We start from the raw sequence: 16914 nt of genomic DNA, 5'->3' as shown, positions 1-16914 counted from the left end.
CACACATAAGAATGTGTGTGCTTTGTAAAGGAAAGCACTGTAGATGGATAACAGGAGTGCCTCTGTGGAGAAGGTGACATCTTGTGCATATTGAGGAGAACTGCACTCAGTTTGAATAAGTTTTGTTGTCTTTGTTTTCTTAATTGCCCGGTTTGCTTAGATTGCAGCTCATTATTTTTCTTGTGTGTGAAGGTACGGCCCTGCAGCAGTGAATGAGATGCTAAGCAGTGCAGCCTGTTTAAGGGGTTTGAGTTTAGTCGATGGGTCCAGTGGAGATTTAGATGCTTACAGAGAGGCTTTGAAGGTCCTGCGGTCGGGTGTCAGGTACTCTATAGAATATATTGATCTATTGACTCATGCCTTAGGCTAAGCTTTTTATCTGACTTCTTCCTTCTTTTGTCCACAGCTTTGCAGAGAAAGCTGGCAATCAAAAATTATGTGTCACCGCTGCCGGGCATTACTGGAATGCTTGTCTGCCTCTGACACAGAGCCCAGAGGAAAGAGGGAAGCTCAAAGAGCACCTGGAGAAGATCCTCAATGCCCTTGTTCACACCACCAAACATGAAAATGTATGAAGCCTCATTTGAATATTTCAAAACCGTTTCCCATGTACATTTTGCAAACTTTGATAGATGGCGATACTCCTTTGTTTGACCAGATCCGTTTCTGCCCAAATACATATCTGGGCTTCGATTTGCACACGACTACCACCCTGGGTTTCAAAAGTTGGCTATGTTCGTGCTGAAACTTTACACTTAAGCAGCACAGCAACAAAAAAGAAAGAAGCCAGAACTCAACAGCCCCAACAGTACAGTGGGAAGCATCCGAGTTACTTTCCAACCAAATCTTTCTCAGTCGTCATTTCAAGTCTTTGTTTTACCTTTTATTTATAAAGTTTATGCTGGCTGAGAAAATGGTGTCAAAGTTTCTAAACTTACTAATTAATGTTTAAAATAGCTGAAAAATGTTCCTCGGTATGCTTCAAGGGGAACTTGGGGGTGTGTTCAATTATGTAAAAACATCTCCCCTGCCGGGGGGATAAATAGTCATTCAGCCGCAAAATAACTTGAAATTTCTAATTAAAGGCAGCTTATGTGAGGATTCAGAATGATGTTCATCTGTGCTGCACTTTTCAGCAGCATTTGACAGTGTTCATGAAGTGCTGCGGACATAAGCTCCAACTGTTGGCACTTGATTTACTGGGATGACACATTTTGTGTACAAAGGCAATTCAAAGTCCTCGTTATAATGCACTGAAATCTTTTTTTTTTTTTTTTTAGAAAAACAGCATAATAAAAACAACAAAAAACAGCTTAAATTATTTTTAGGACACAAATCGGTACATTTGAGCCTTTTCTTACAATGGGTTTGATGTGAAATTTTGCTCAATTCGGAACCTCAAACAATCCTCAGCTGATATCTGATGCCGGTATGAGCCCAGCTTTCACTGTGGCCGCCCACCTACAACACTACCAACACTCTACTTTCACTCCTGTTGGCATTTAAGTGTTAATCCTTTTCCTATTTATGTCAGAAACAGGACAAAGAGAAAAAAATACTAACCTTAAGGGCGTTGCCTCGTGGGAATTCTACACATGGAGCCAAAAGTAAGTGCTAAAAAAAACCTGAATATCATTCAACTGTGAAATATTTAATGTGACCAATGGCTGCGTGGTCGTATTTGCTCCTTCTGGAAACAGTATATCATTGCATTTACATTTCCATGGTCTACTTGCCTAATTCATTCGTTATCTGTAGTGATAAGATGATAATAACACGTCTGTGTATGTGCCTCTTCTAGAAGATGAAGAGAACTTAACCTTGAGAGCAGCCATTTACGGTTTGTTGCTCCACATCCACATTGATAAAGCAGACTTTGGTAGTGCTCTGCAGCTGCTGGATGAAGCTATAAAAGATATGCCTTGCACCGGACATCGGCTGTGAGTAAAAAAAAATTAATAAAATTCAGAAGACTGAGGAGGGAAGATGTGAGAGGGGACTAGAGAGACACATAAACAGAAGACCGATTTAATTATTTCTGGTGTTTTCTCAGACCTCTGCTCAAATATCGCATACTGCTGAAAGCACGCCTGGGTGAAAGCATCATGTTGGACATGCAGAAATTACAAGATGAAGGAGGGCAGTGCTGCTCATTGATGTGGCACCAGGCGGCACTGTATAATGACACTCCAAACCAGCAGCTAACCTACTATCAGAGAGCCATCGCCTCTCTTATGGTAATCTCTCCACTCTGGCATCATTTCAACATCTTCACTGAAAGCCGTTCATCGTAAAATGAATGGATATAGTTCATTTTATTATTTTCAATCATATTAGAAGATCTTATCTTGAAGTGGTTGCTCTTAGATGGGGAAATATTTCTAGAAAGGGCTCTAGCACCATCGTGTGGAGACGGCATGTCATTACAAATTCAGTGCCTGTGGATACAGTTACATGAGTAGTAACCCAAAGAAGGCCTTTAGTCAGCTGGGAATACGTGAAGCTTGTAGCGGTTTAAAGTAGATGCGTTTTGTTAAACAACCAAAGACAAACATTTTTAATGGCTTCTGTGTTTTTACTGATTGCTGTCAACAGAGCGCTGAGACTCGGTGGCAAAAAGTCAGCCTTCTGCTCGAATTTGCTGAGTGGCTGTACTGCAATAACTTTCCCAAAGCAGATGCCCGAGTCCAGGTTCAGTCGGCCATAGACATCCTCCTACAGCCGGGACCCGAACAAGCAGGTAAGGCTTCACCAAACCAGCTTTTTTAGTTATTATGTGGGACGGGTAAGGCATTATGGGAATAGGGTGCAGATTTATTTTGTTTTTTTACTTTGTTGCTTTGCCACAATCATCTCACAGATGTTGTTGAGCCCTTGTAAATATTCTGTGAATGACAACATTCACACTTCAGTAAAACCTCTTGAATATTTTCTTCTGATTTTTTTTCTTTTAGAGCACGAGTCTGAGAGGAACTCCTCGGTAGGAAATCTGTCCAGTCTCAAGGAGGTGCGTCGCCTTGACTACTTGATACAAGCGCACATTCTACTTGCCGTCATGACAGACAAGAGCTCACACGAGTATCAGCTCCACCTGCTCCGAGTGTACACCTTTGTACTCCAAACATGGCAGGTACTGCACGGCCACCACTGCTACCCAACTTTGAGGGAGAGGAATAAACCTCACATGATAATTATTTTCCAGCTGAGCCAGGAATGTGCTGTACAATTGCTCCATCTTTCACTGCAGGTTTCTATGGCAGTGGCTTGTGAGATTTCAAGTGAGATGGGAAAGAGTCACCCACCCCAGTCTCCTCCCTCTGCTGGATCCAAAAAAGGCAAAGACAAGGGCAAAGGCAAGAAAGTGAAAGATGTGAGTCGTACGGCTCACACAGGAGCGAGCGTGTGCAACTTACAGCAAGCAGCTGTCAACCACTACTCGTTTTCTAGTGATTAAAAGATGTAAAATGTAACTGGTGTTTTTTTATATGCTAACTTCGCAGTACTAATAAGACAAGTTGTCTGTGTCTCATCTGTCTGACCAGCCATCTCCTGCTGAGGAAAGACATAAACCAGTTGTGTTGGATGAGACACCTCCTTCCACCTCGAGGGACTGGGCTGCTTACGTCTGTCCTGACCAGGCCAGGCAGATATTCAGAACCAACAGCAGCCCCCACTGTATCAACACACGCAGCATTACAAAGCAGGCACGTGTGTATACCCCACTCCCACATTTCTCAGTCTCTTTTTCTTTTTCAGTGTATTTATTTATTCATTTGTTTATTGCTGTGTCTGCTGGCTATGTAGAATCAAAGACTTAGCCGGGAACAGCAACAATTCTGTTGTTAGTGTTGCTCTGAGAAGCTGCCTTTTGTTGTTCAAGAGATAAGTGCACTTATTGGGCCTCATGCAAGAACATTTTCGTATTTTTATTCTAAATTTCTCTCACTTTTTTCGTAAGAAGGTCTCGTACGAACACGCCACGTCAGATTCAACAAGCGCTCTTAACTTCGGAAAAAGTGTGTAAACGACCTGCGTAAATGATGAATCACACTCCTGCGTATCTTAAGTTCACGTGCACGAGGATAGTAGATTTGCATACTCCACGCCCTAAATGATACCATATAAGGCTGTGCTTCCTCGCTGCTGGGCCAGGAAGTGTTGAGTGCTGAGAATATGGGCTCTGAGATTAAAGTTCTGCTTTCAGAGATCCAAAAAGGAAAATCTGTCATTTTTAGCAGTGTCAGCAGTGGAATTACGGGACCTGCTAAAGTGAAGAAATGGGAAGCAATTACGAGTGCTGTTAATACCATGTCAGCGAAATAAAAAAATAAATGGTTTCATATGAAAATGGCTTAAAAAAAACGTCTCGCCCTGGGCAGGCGATCGATGACTGCAACTAAAGCCGTGCAATCAGCTGTTGCCTCATCATGATGGCACTTTGATAGGGTGGTCTATGAGGGGGGTCCTCTGGCATCACGCCTTCTGGTCTGCCTGGGCTGGTTCAGGTAGTGGGAGACCCTCGTTCATGGCAATATTGCGCAAATCTGGCATGCCTTCTCTGGGCTATTTGCCCCCCGCTGTATTGAGACATACTCACCTGGCCTTCAGCATTGCGCTCCACAACGGCACGGATGTTTTGATGCGTATATGTGTCTCGTGCTCCAATTATGATTGGCAGTCCAGCCACGGGATGAAAGTCCCTCTTAATTTGTACTTGTTGGACAGCGGTGTATGGGTATTTGATGTACCATGGGTGATAAACTGATGAGCGCTTTGATGACCAAGAGGAGCGCCCTGACTCACAGAGGAATGGGACACCCCCGATCTGTCTCCAATCTCCCTCTGAAAGCTTCAAGGGGCCAAAAATCAAAGGGTGGTGAGGACCTTACGTGTGGTGGAATTGGGTTTGATCGGCGTGTTTTTCTCTGGAATTGTGGCTCTAGCAAGCTGCATATTAGCAGCAGCACAGTCCTTGGGAATCTTAATCGCGATCTCAGCCATTAGTCTGTCTCCACACGGTCTCTTCCAAGAGCCTGACGCACTAAGGCATCCAAAAGTAGCAAGTCAGCCGCTGGTTACGCTTCCCGTTATATACAGATTCAAATTAACCTTCGATTAGTGCATTCTTTAAGTCAAACAGAATAATGTCAGCATCATTGTTGGGTATAATGTATATATTTATTTATGTTTTCTTCAAAGTAATTAAATATACAATCCATTAGTCAAGCAAACTTGATTTGAATAACAGCGGACTATTTTACGAAACTCCTACGACAGGTCTGGATCACTCGTAAATTCTGTTCGTACCTGAAAGAAAACGTAAAATACGAAAAGATTGCTGAATGCGCAAATTCTCTTAAATCACTCGTACGGACGATTTAAGAACAAATCTGTGCGTACGAACGCTTCTTGCATGAGGCCCATTGATCTTTGGAGATTGAATTAAGAATGTGGGAAGAAATGAAATGCCAGTATTCTGTATTAGATATGTGCTGTCATCAAGTTAAGGAACTACATCTGCAGTGTGATGGAAGTAGGACCAGATTGGATTCAATTCATTAGAAAAGGGACCAAACATTAGATGGTAGAAAATGGTTGTTTTGGAAGACTTGGATTTTTTTTGAGTCCTTCTTTTTTCGTGTTTGTGTGTCCTTAGACTCAAAGCCTGTTTTTTCTAACCCTGCTGGAAAAAGAACTACACTCCCTCTCGCTTGACCACCTGACTCTGCCTGTGCTGCACCTGGCTGAGACCATTGCTCACGACCTTCTCGACAGGAGGAGTCTCTCCGACCTTTATAGGCTCAGGTAAAAACACAAGTTGAAAGGAGCTACATCAGTCCCAGATATTCCCAGAGATAAAAGTGATTCCTGAAGAACCCTCATGGATATCCACTGCGGTCCTTTCCAGTCAGGGCAACTACTTCTCCTGAATTCCAACCACTAGCATCGCCACCCTCTGGTGACCCTTCCCAGCCTATCCGATTCACGTTTCCTTTCGGTGGGCTTCTCGAAAGATCCCCTCACCAGTGAATGAAAGCCTGGCTGGAGCCTGTGAAAAACGTTTTTAGGGTTTTTGTCTCTCCGGGAGAAGCTGTGGGAACTGATCATTTGCCTCAAGCGGGGATTCTAGACTTGCTTTCTGGTTGGGTTAAAAATGTACAACTATAAAACTCCAGTGTGTGGAGTTAAAGGTGAACTTAGAGGGGCCTCTGTGGCCTCTTCTCCGCTTGAAGCTAGAGCCTCAAGGCAACATTAACCACTTCTACCACAAGTGATAAATCAGAGGCGTACTCTTTAAATATTTAGTAGGCAGATTCACAGCACTGGGATGCAGAAAGGTCTTTTCTTTTTTTTTCTACATTAGAGATGAGCATTAGTCTGAGGAATTCGTTAATTTAACTTTATGTTCTTGTCTCTCCTTTTCTCACCTCATTAGAATAGTGAAGACCTGTGCTCAACTGGGCTTGGAGTCCCATTCACCATATCAGGAGAAGCTTCTGAGTCTGAGTGAAATCCGAGAAACGGAGCAAATGGGGTACGTGAAACTCAGTCGTGGAAATTTCATGTTCTGCACATCTTTTGTAACCTTTGATATTGTTTTCATGACCGCAGGTGCCACGAAGCCATGGCTCTTTCTCAGGAGAGGAGAGGCCCTCACAAAGATTACAACCAGGTCAGCTGCTCCTCGCTAAAGAAATTAGTTTTCTGTTTTTCTATTTGTTTGTTTGTTTGTTTGTTTGTTTGTTTGGCGCATGCATAAGTGCTGTAACAGGTTTGAAGTGCCTCATGTCTAACAATATAGATCAAATTCACAGCGTGTTGCTGTGAATCCTTTTGTCAAGGAGGGTGGGTGCGAGGCGTAGAAGGACACGGATGCGGACTTCAGAAGTAAACGCAAAATGATTTATTTAAAAAAAAAAAAAAACAAGGTTAACAAAAAGCGCGGCTGAGCCGGAAGACAAAACTAGACTGTGGTGAAGAAAACATTGCTAAGAAAAAACAAAACAAAGAACATGACTTGGTATTGCATGAGAGGACTTAACTTTACTGGGCTTGGCGTCGTGAAGGTGCAAGGATCTGAGCAACTGCATGGGGAAATCTGGAAACTAAGGCTATGTGCCCACGACAACGCTCTGAAGTATAAACGCAGATGTCCGTTTTTTCCCTCCACAATTTATCTGCGTTCTCACGAGCGCTTGGGGGTGGATATCTGTCTATCCATGGGAACAGGGAAAACGTATAAAACTCATAACACTCGCAGTTTGCCGATGTAGTATGCACGCCCCGGACATAGGTGGCAGTAGCAACAATACCTTTGGTATTGTTATATGACTTATATTGTCTCATATTAATAAATATGAGAAATGCCTGTTTTGTGGCTACTTCCTCCGCGTCAGTTAGAAGAAAATGGCGAAGCGCGGCAGCAACAACAGTACGCCTTCAAACTTTGTTTGGACAGATGATGAGGTCCAGTTGCTCCTGAACACATCACTGAACTACAAAGCCAGGAAGGCAGTGGATAATGTGGATTGGGAGAGTGTCCAAAATAAATATAGTGAGATATGGGAGTCGTTCATGGAGAACTACCCACTTAACGTGTGCAAAAAACCCACTTCTGCGTTTTGAACGGTTCCTACGGCGACGAGAGGTTGGATCGTTTTCAAGATCTCCACTCTGGAGGGCGTTTGCGTTTTCTCCGTTTTGAACTCCTAAAAACGCCGTCGCCGTGTGCAAGATAGGCACATCTGTCGAAATGTTCTGCGTTTATCTGTCGTTACCGTTGTCGTGGGCACGTAGCCTAAATACTGAGGAGGGTGATTGGTGAGTGAGTGCAGCTGATGGGGAAAACACAGGGGAAGGAAGTGAAGCTGATGGCAGAGCAGTAGAAAGACTGAGGAAAAAGGTGGCATAGCATGGCAAAACTAAAAACAAGATCTGAACCTAAAACTTAACTAAACTAAGAGATGAAAAACTAAAACATGGCAAAACTAAGATCTTAAACAGAAACGTGGCAAAAAACCCACAGACATGACACCTTTTATAATATCGCAGTGAGTAACTGCTGATTGCTGAATCGCTGCTTTACTGCTCTATTGATTTTTCATTTTTCAGAGAGTTGTGAGGGGTGAACAGGCTGCGTCTTGGCGACAGCATAAGAATGTGAGTGCTCAGGATATTTGGCTGGACAAAGCCGATGTTTGCCTCAGCATGGGGCTTCATCAGTCGGCCAGACGGCTCCTAGCAGAGGCTCGCATGGTTGCTGCGGTGAGTCGAAACAACAGCTGCTCCGTCTCCATCCAGCTGTTATTATGTTGGTTTTCAGTCCTCACGTGGAAATAGATGTAAAGAAGCTGAAACGTGGAACTATATCACAAAACGTTCTAACATTTGGGAGCAGGGTAAAACTTAGGGTCTGGATAAAAAGAATGTTGATACAACTTAGTGTAATGAAAAACTGTGACAGTGGCTCGATGTATGGTAACTAGCTCATGGCTAATAAGTATATGAACACAGATGTGGATTTCAGAAGCTATTTTTTTGTGAATCTCATTTTTGTGAAACCCACAACACAAATATTCCCGACTAAAACCACTGCAGCTCCTCTATATCATCCGATTCGATGCTCCCATTAAGGGATAATGAGAGACAGCAAGTATATGTCACGTACAGGACAAAAAGAATCTCGGTTGACACATCTGAATTAAATATAAAGAAAAAATAATAACATCAGGATTATTTCATTGTCTTAGGCCACAGTTTTATACCCCAGCATCCCGTTTGACAACCATTTTTGACCATTACATAATCATGACCGTGTTTTTCAAATTCCATCTGTTTAGGAGCTTGGAGATGAGAGAGCTATATCGAGAAGTTTACTCCGTCTGGCCACTCTGGCTTGTGAGGAGCAGAACTACGCTCAGGCTTTGATCCTATTGGACGGAGCTCAAACCGTGGGTGGGGAGGATGAGTTCTGGTACCACTTCACTCTGACCAAGGTCACAGCTGTCGTAGGCCTGAGAGGTCAAGATTCACAAACCAAGGTGATAAAAAAAAACAGCATCTGGAGTGTAATTACCTACCTTTGCAGAGAGTATGTTTCCCATAATAGCTTCTTTTTTTTTGTCTTTTCCAGGTTGATCAGATTATTAAAGAAGGCCATGAAGCTCTGCAGCTGGCTCTGAGGCAGCGAGTGAACAGAGGCCCAGAGCTCACATTCATGATCACCTCATTAGAGAAGAGGTAACTCCCAATATGTTTGTGTGTCAGTTAAGCTGACTTTTATTTATATATCATTAGTCATTTCTTGTGCAACATGCACATACATGAGATAACAACATTGGGCCTCATGCAAGAACATTTTCGTATTTTTATTCTAAATTTCTCTTACTTTTTTCGTAAGAAGGTCTCGTACGAACACGCCACGTCAGATTCAACTAACGCTCTTTACTTCGGAAAAAGTGTGTAAACGACCTGCGTAAATTATGAATCCCACCCGTGCGTATTTAAGTGCACGTGCACGAGGATAGTAGATTTGCATACTCCACGCCCAAAATTATACCATATAAGGCTGTGTTTCCTCGCTCCTGTGCCAGGAAGTGTTGAGTGTTGAGTAATGAAAACGGCATCAAGGCGCAAAAAGAACAACTTTAGGGGCTCTGAGACTGAAGTTCTGCTTTCAGAGATCCAGAAAGGAAAATCTGTCATTTTTAGCAGTGTCAGCAGTGGAATTACGGGACCTGCTGAAGCGAAGAAATGGGAAGCAATTACGAGTGCTGTTAATTCCGTGTCACCAGTAGTTCGCAATGTCACCGAAATAAAAAAGAAATGGTTTGATATGAAAATGGCTTAAAAAAAAACGTCTTAAAAAACGAGTATTTATTTTATGTTTGCATCGGCAAAGTTTAATGTTCCTGTTGCATTTGAATGCACCGCACAGTTCGTGTGCCTCAACAGCCAATCAGGGGCTACGCAGGCCACGTTCAGCCTTTCAGCTCGGAGGTGAACTGCAGGCGCGCCATTTTTCCGTTATTTTCTGACCTTAACCAGAGAAGCAAAGCGAAGCTACTTGTGAAAAGGACAGAAAAAGGAGAAAAATCCCGAGTTACACTGAAAGAAAGTCAGAGCACATACCGATTGGAAGTCCGGAGACAAGTACGTCGGTAAGACGAGTCAGTTATCAAAATAAAGGCTTGTTAACGCTTAGCGTCGTCCATGCTAATGCTAGCTCTGTGTCTAACAGGCTAACACTCACCCGTCACCTGTCACCTGTTACCTGTAGAGCCGCTGCAAGCTCTGTGGCTAACAGGCTAACCACTCACCTGTCATCTGTAGAGCCGCTGCAAGCTCCGATATCGGCGTACTTTGAAATACAGAGAGCAACAGTGAGAAACTTGTCTTTTTAGCTGCTCTGAGGCTATTTTTCTGTTGTTTCTCGGTGTGCTAAAGAAAGTTGTGGTGATATAAAAGTCTATGAGAGTGAACTGAGGTTGTTAATGGTGTGATATTTTGGAACTTGTGTGTATTGAGTCTTTTATTTTATGCCGATATATATATATATATATATATATATATACATATATTTAAGGGTAAGTTGTTTTGTTTTCCTAATGCCAATTTAAAAGGAGAAAGAAAGCAATTTGATATGTCATGATGAATGTAAAAGAATATTTAGCTATAATCGTCCTGTTGATTAAACCCCAACAAGGCGCACCTTACTTCGCTACAAAACAAAGCTAATTCGCTTTAGAATCTGATGGATAAGGGCTATAGCTAAAAGAAACTCGCCTAACACACGTCTGAAATGTCCAGCCTGACACTACATAAAATACCTAGTAGAGACAAGGATAACTCTTAATTGTGTAGCAGCTGGTCATGAAGTGTGTTAAATTTTCATTTTAAGTTAACACCCCCTTTTTTAATTTTTTTTTCCTGGGGGACAAACCCCCGGACCCCCGTTAAAAATTATTTTCATGTCTGGGCTACAGCCCCGAATGTTTGTTCACGCTACAGACGCCCCTGGTGGTGAGGACCTGGACGTATGATGAAACTGGGTTTGATCGGCGTGGTTCTCTCTGGAGTCGTGGCTCCAGCAAGCTGCATATTTGCAGCAGAACAGTCCTTGGGAATCTTAATCGCGATGTCAGCCATTCGTCTGTCTCCACACGGTCTCTTCCAAGAGCCTGACGCACTAAGGCATCCAAAAATAGCAAGACAGCCGCTGGTTACGCTTCCCATTGACCTTGTTATATACAGAGTCAAATTAACCTTCAATTAGTGCATAATTTCAGTCAAACAGAATAGTGTTAGCATAATTATGGGGTATAATGTATATTTATTTATGTTTTTTTCAAAGTAATTAAATATACAATCCATTAGTCAAGCAAACTTGATTTGAATAATAACAGCGGACTATTTTACGAAACTCCTACGACAGGTCTGGATCACTCGTATATTCTGTTCGTACCTGAAAGAAAACGTAAAATACGAAAAGATTGGTGAATGCGCAAATTCTTTTAAATCACTCGTACGCACGACTTAAGAACAAATCTGTGCGTACGAACGGTTCTTGCATGAGGCCCATTCTACTTACGATACATGCTTTGCATCACAAGTTGTGCATGAATTACACTGTATTGCCAAAAGTATTTGCTCATCTGCCTTTACACGCATATGAAGTGAAGTGGCATCCCGTTCTTAACCCATAAGGTTTAATATGACGTCGGCCCACCCTTTGCAGCTATAACAGCTTCAACTCTGTTGGGTAAGCTTTCCACAAGGTTTAGGAGTGTGTTTATGGGAATTTGTGAACATTCTTCCAGAAGCGCATCTCTAAGGTCAGACACTGATGTTGGACCAGAAGGCCTGGCTCTGTCTCAGCTCTAATTCATCCCAAAGGTGTTTTATCGGGTTGAGGTCAGGACTCTGTGCAGGCCAGTCGAGTTCTTTCACATCAAACTCTTTCATCCATGTCTTCATGGACGTTGCTTTGCGCACTGGTGCGCAGTCATGTTGGAAGAGGAAGGGGCCATCCCCAAAGTGTTTCCACAAAGTTGGGAGCATGAAATTGTCCAAAATCTCTTGGTATGCTGAAGCATTCAGAGTTCCTTTCACTGGAACTAAGGAGCCAAGCTCAGCTCCTGAGAAACAACCCCACACCATAATCCCCCCTCCACCAAACTTTGCACTTGGCACAATGCAGTCAAACAAGTACCGTTCCCCTGGCAACCGCCAAACCCAGACTCGTCCATCAGATTGCCAGATGGAGAAGCGTGATTGGCTTTGGATGACGTGATTGGATCACGGATTGACGCTTTGCGGTAAGACGTGTTGCATCACTTCCTGTTACCTTGCTTGTGCACTGTGGAATTTCTTGCTCCGCTTGGAGTACTGATAATCACTTTAATTCGATCTATAACTTACACAATTTTGCATAGTTAAACTCTATAGCTTACCGTTCTGTTCTAACACACTCCTACAGATCTTTAATCTTCATTCTCACTTTTTAGCGGTGTGTCTGGTTCTCTAGCGTAGCATGGCTACCGGTTCTCTTCCTCCTTCTCCTGCTTTCACCTGCTCCGTGTGTCAGATGTTTAGTTACTCCTCTGCCTCCTTTAGCGATAATGGTACATGTAACAAATGTAGTCTTTTTGTAGTTTTGGAGGCGAGGTTATCTGAATTGGAAGCTCGGCTCTGCACTGTTGAAAATCAACCGATAGCGAGCCAGGCCCCTTTTGCCAGTGTGGAGCCACCTAGCGTAGCTAGCTCCATTAGCCGCCCCCAGGCAGAACCCGAGCAGCCGGGATTAAATCGTGGCTGGGTGACTGTCAGGAAGAGGCATAGCTCTAAAGTCAAGCCCGTTGTTCACCATCGACCTGTCCACGCTTCTAACAGATTTTCCCCACTCAGCGACACACCCGCTGAGGACAAAACCCTGGTAATTGGCAGCTCTATAGTCAGAAACGTGGCATTAGAGACACCAGCGGCCATAGTCAAATGCATTCCAGGGGCCAGAGCGGGCGACATAGAATCCTATTTAAAACTGCTGGCTAAGGATAAACGTAAATATGGTAAAATAGTTATTCACGTCGGCGTTAATGACACCCGGTTACGCCAATCGGAGGTCACTAAAATTAATGTTGCATCGGTGTGTGATTTTGCCAAAACATTGTCGGACTCCGTAGTTTTCTCTGGACCCCTGCCAAATCTGACCAGTGATGACATGTTTAGCCGCATGTCGTCCTACAATCGCTGGTTGTCTAGATGGTGTCCAGCAAACAACGTGGGCTACATAGATAATTGGCAATCTTTCTGGAGAAAACCTGGTCTGATGAGGAGAGATGGCATCCATCCCACTTTGGAAGGAGCAACTCTCATTTCTAGAAATATGGACAAATTTATTTGCCACCCTAAAACATGACAACCCAGGGCTCAGACCAGGATGCAGAGTTGTAGTCTTACACACTTCTCTGCAGCTTCCCACCTGCTGCTACCCACCCAATCGATTAACACAAAAGGAGCAAATCCTCTTGTGCAAAAAGAAATTATTAAAACAAAAACTTTAACTGAACAAAAACATCAAACTATTAAATGTGGTTTGCTGAATATCAGATCTCTCCTTTCGAAGTCTCTGTTAGTGAATGAGTTGATTTGTGATCATCATATTGATATATTTAGTCTTACAGAAACCTGGCTGCAGCAGGAGGATCATGTTAGCATTAATGAAGCAACTCCCTCTGACTGTTTAAATGTTCACGTTCCTCGAACCACAGGCAGAGGAGGAGGAGTGGCAGCTATTTTCAGATCAGGGTTACTCATCAGTCCCAGACCCAAGATTAGTTTGAGCTCTTTTGAATATCTGATTCTCAGTTTTTCCCACGCAAAGTGGAAATCACAGAAACCTCTTGTGTTTGTTGTTGTGTATCGTCCACCTGGCCCTTATTCTGAGTTTCTGTCTGAATTCTCAGAGTTTTTATCCCAGTTAGTGCTGAGTACAGATAAAGTCATTGTAGTGGGTGACTTTAATATTCATGTAGATGTTGAAAATGACTGCCTGAATATGAACTTTAATTCTATATTAGACTCTATTGGATTTTCTCAGAGTGTTCACGGACCGACTCACTGCCTTAATCACACCCTTGATCTTGTTCTGACTTATGGCATTGAGAGTGAACAGTTAACAGTGTTCCCTCATAACCCTGTCTTATCTGACCATTTTCTGATAACCTTTGAGTTTACATTACTTGACTATACAGTTTCTGAGAAGAAATTTACATATAGAAGGTGTCTATCAGAGGATGCTGTAACCAGATTTAAAGAATTAATTCCATCATCCTTTTCTTCACTGCCATGTGCAGATATGACAGAGGACGACTACATAAACTTTACTCCAGCAGCACTTGACTCTCTTGTTGACAGCACTATAGTTTCAATGCGTACAGCACTGGACAATGTTGCCCCTCTGAAAAGGAAGGTAATCAGTCAGAAGAGGTTGGCTCCTTGGTATAATTCACAGCTGCGTGCTTTAAAGCAGACTGCAAGAAAGCTGGAGAGACAGTGGCGTTCCTCTAATTTAGAAGAGTCTCAGTTAGTCTGGAAAGATAGTTTAACAATGTATAAGAAAGCCCTTCGTAAAGCTAGAACTGCTTATTATTCATCATTGATAGAAGAGAATAAGAACAATCCCAGGTTTCTTTTCAGCACTGTAGCCAGTCTGACTAAGAGTCCGAGCTCTGCTGAGCCAGTTATTCCTTTAACTCTCAGCAGTGATGATTTCATGAGCTTCTTTATTAATAAAATTGTTTCTATCAGAGAGAAGATTGATGGAGTCCTTCCCACTATTATTAGTGATGTATCATCAAGTACAGCAGCTTTAGAAGTATCTTTAGAACCTGATTTGTATTTAGACGGCTTCTGCCCAGTTGATCTCTCTGAACTAACAACAGCAATAGTCTCTTCTAAACCATCAACTTGTGTTTTAGACCCAATCCCAACCAGACTGTTCAAGGAGGTTTTCCCATTAATTGACACTTCCATATTGGATTTGATCAATCTGTCTTTGTTGACAGGATATGTACCTCAGACTTTTAAGGTTGCTGTAATTAAACCTTTACTTAAAAAACCTACTCTTGATTCAGAAGTGTTGGCTCATTATAGACCTATATCCAATCTCCCTTTTATGTCTAAAGTTCTTGAAAAAATAGTTGCAGCTCAGCTTTGTGATCATTTACACAGAAATAATTTGTTTGAAGAGTTTCAGTCAGGATTCAGAGTGCATCATAGCACAGAAACAGCACTGCTGAAAGTTACCAATGATCTCCTCTTAGCCTCTGATAGCGGACTTGTGTCTGTGCTTGTCCTGTTGGATCTCAGTGCTGCATTTGATACGGTCGATCACAGTATCTTATTACACAGACTTGAACATGTTATTGGGATTAAAGGAACTGCATTAGGCTGGTTTAAATCATATTTATCTGATAGATTTCAGTTTGTTCTTGTAAATGAAGAATCTTCCTCACACACCAGAGTAAGTCATGGAGTTCCCCAGGGTTCTGTGCTTGGACCGATTCTTTTTACTTTATACATGCTTCCATTAGGTAACATTATTAGACAGCATGGTATAAATTTCCATTGCTATGCTGATGATACTCAGCTGTACTTATCTATAAAACCAGATGAAACCAATAGGTTGGTCAGACTACAAGCATGTCTTAAAGACATAAAGACCTGGATGACTCAGAACTGTCTGCTGCTAAATTCAGACAAAACTGAAGTCGTTATCTTTGGACCTGAGCGTTTCAGGGAGAAATTGTCTAGCTATATAGTTACTCTAGATGGTATTTCCTTGGCTTCTAGTTCTACAGTGAGGAACCTTGGAGTTATTTTTGACCAGAACTTATCATTTGACTCGCATATAAAACAGGTTTCTAGGACTGCCTTCTTTCACCTTCGTAATATTGTTAAAATCAGGAACATCTTGTCTCAGAGTGATGCAGAAAAACTAATTCATGCATTTGTTACTTCAAGATTGGACTACTGTAATTCTTTATTATTGGGCTGTCCTACATATTCTCTGAAAAGCCTTCAGTTGATCCAAAATGCTGCAGCCAGAGTTTTGACGAGAACTAACAGGAGAGATCATATTTCTCCAGTTTTAGCTTCTCTTCATTGGCTCCCTGTTAAATTCAGAATAGATTTTAAGATTCTTCTCCTTACATATAAAACTCTTAATGACCGAGCTCCATCATATCTTAAAGATCTCATTGTAAGATATTTTCCTAACAGAGCACTTCGTTCCCAAACTGCAGGTTTACTTGAGGTTCCCAGAGTTTCTAAAAGTAGAATGGGAGGCAGAGCCTTCAGTTATCAGGCCCCTCAATTGTGGAATAAGCTGCCAGTAAATGTCCGGGAAGCAGACACCCTTTCCACTTTTAAGACCAGGCTTAAAACTTTCCTTTTTTATAAAGCTTATAGTTAGGTCTGTTGAATCTGATAGTATGTCTGCTAGTGTGTCTTGTTCTGCCTCCACCTCTGGCACCCTCTATACTTTCATTACCCCCTACCCGAACCAGGGTTTGAATCCCATTCCCGCTTCTCTTACCTCTTTTATTTCTCCCCCTACCCGAACCAGGGTTTGCATCCCCACCCCGCTGTGACTGGTGTGCAGTTGGTGAGAGGCTGAGGTAGCTTGTGGCTGTAAAAAGATGGTTGTTGTGGTGTGAGGAGCAGATCTATATAGGGAGTATAGGGAATTACTCACTGAGTCTGGTCCTTTACTTTATTTTATTATTTATTTTTTCGTTAGCACAAGTTTCTTGTGTTTACCTTGAATAGGGATGGCTCATGTGATCCTGAAACATCCCATAGTTAAGCTGCTATAGGCCTAGACTGCTGGGGGGCCTCATCTGACACACCTTT

At 42.5% G+C, this 16914-nt stretch overlaps 1 protein-coding gene across 1 annotated transcript in view; it reads left to right on the top strand.

Moving 5' to 3' along the window:
* The window catches only part of cfap46 (cilia and flagella associated protein 46), a 70214-nt gene that overhangs the window by 25270 nt on the left and 28030 nt on the right, over positions 1 to 16914 (top strand). Inside the window, 15 exon segments of the mRNA XM_075474659.1 lie at positions 193 to 324; positions 407 to 569; positions 1535 to 1607; positions 1802 to 1940; positions 2054 to 2237; positions 2596 to 2740; positions 2955 to 3130; positions 3248 to 3370; positions 3543 to 3704; positions 5657 to 5805; positions 6437 to 6535; positions 6613 to 6673; positions 8113 to 8265; positions 8841 to 9041; positions 9134 to 9240. Of these exon segments, the coding sequence (XP_075330774.1) occupies positions 193 to 324; positions 407 to 569; positions 1535 to 1607; positions 1802 to 1940; positions 2054 to 2237; positions 2596 to 2740; positions 2955 to 3130; positions 3248 to 3370; positions 3543 to 3704; positions 5657 to 5805; positions 6437 to 6535; positions 6613 to 6673; positions 8113 to 8265; positions 8841 to 9041; positions 9134 to 9240 (2067 nt within the window).

Source organism: Odontesthes bonariensis, chromosome 2 (genome assembly GCF_027942865.1).
Source record: "Odontesthes bonariensis isolate fOdoBon6 chromosome 2, fOdoBon6.hap1, whole genome shotgun sequence".
NCBI classification, from domain to species: Eukaryota; Metazoa; Chordata; class Actinopteri; order Atheriniformes; family Atherinopsidae; genus Odontesthes; species Odontesthes bonariensis.
The sequence above is the reverse complement of the archived record's forward strand: the minus strand, read 5'-3'. Positions and strand labels throughout refer to the sequence as shown.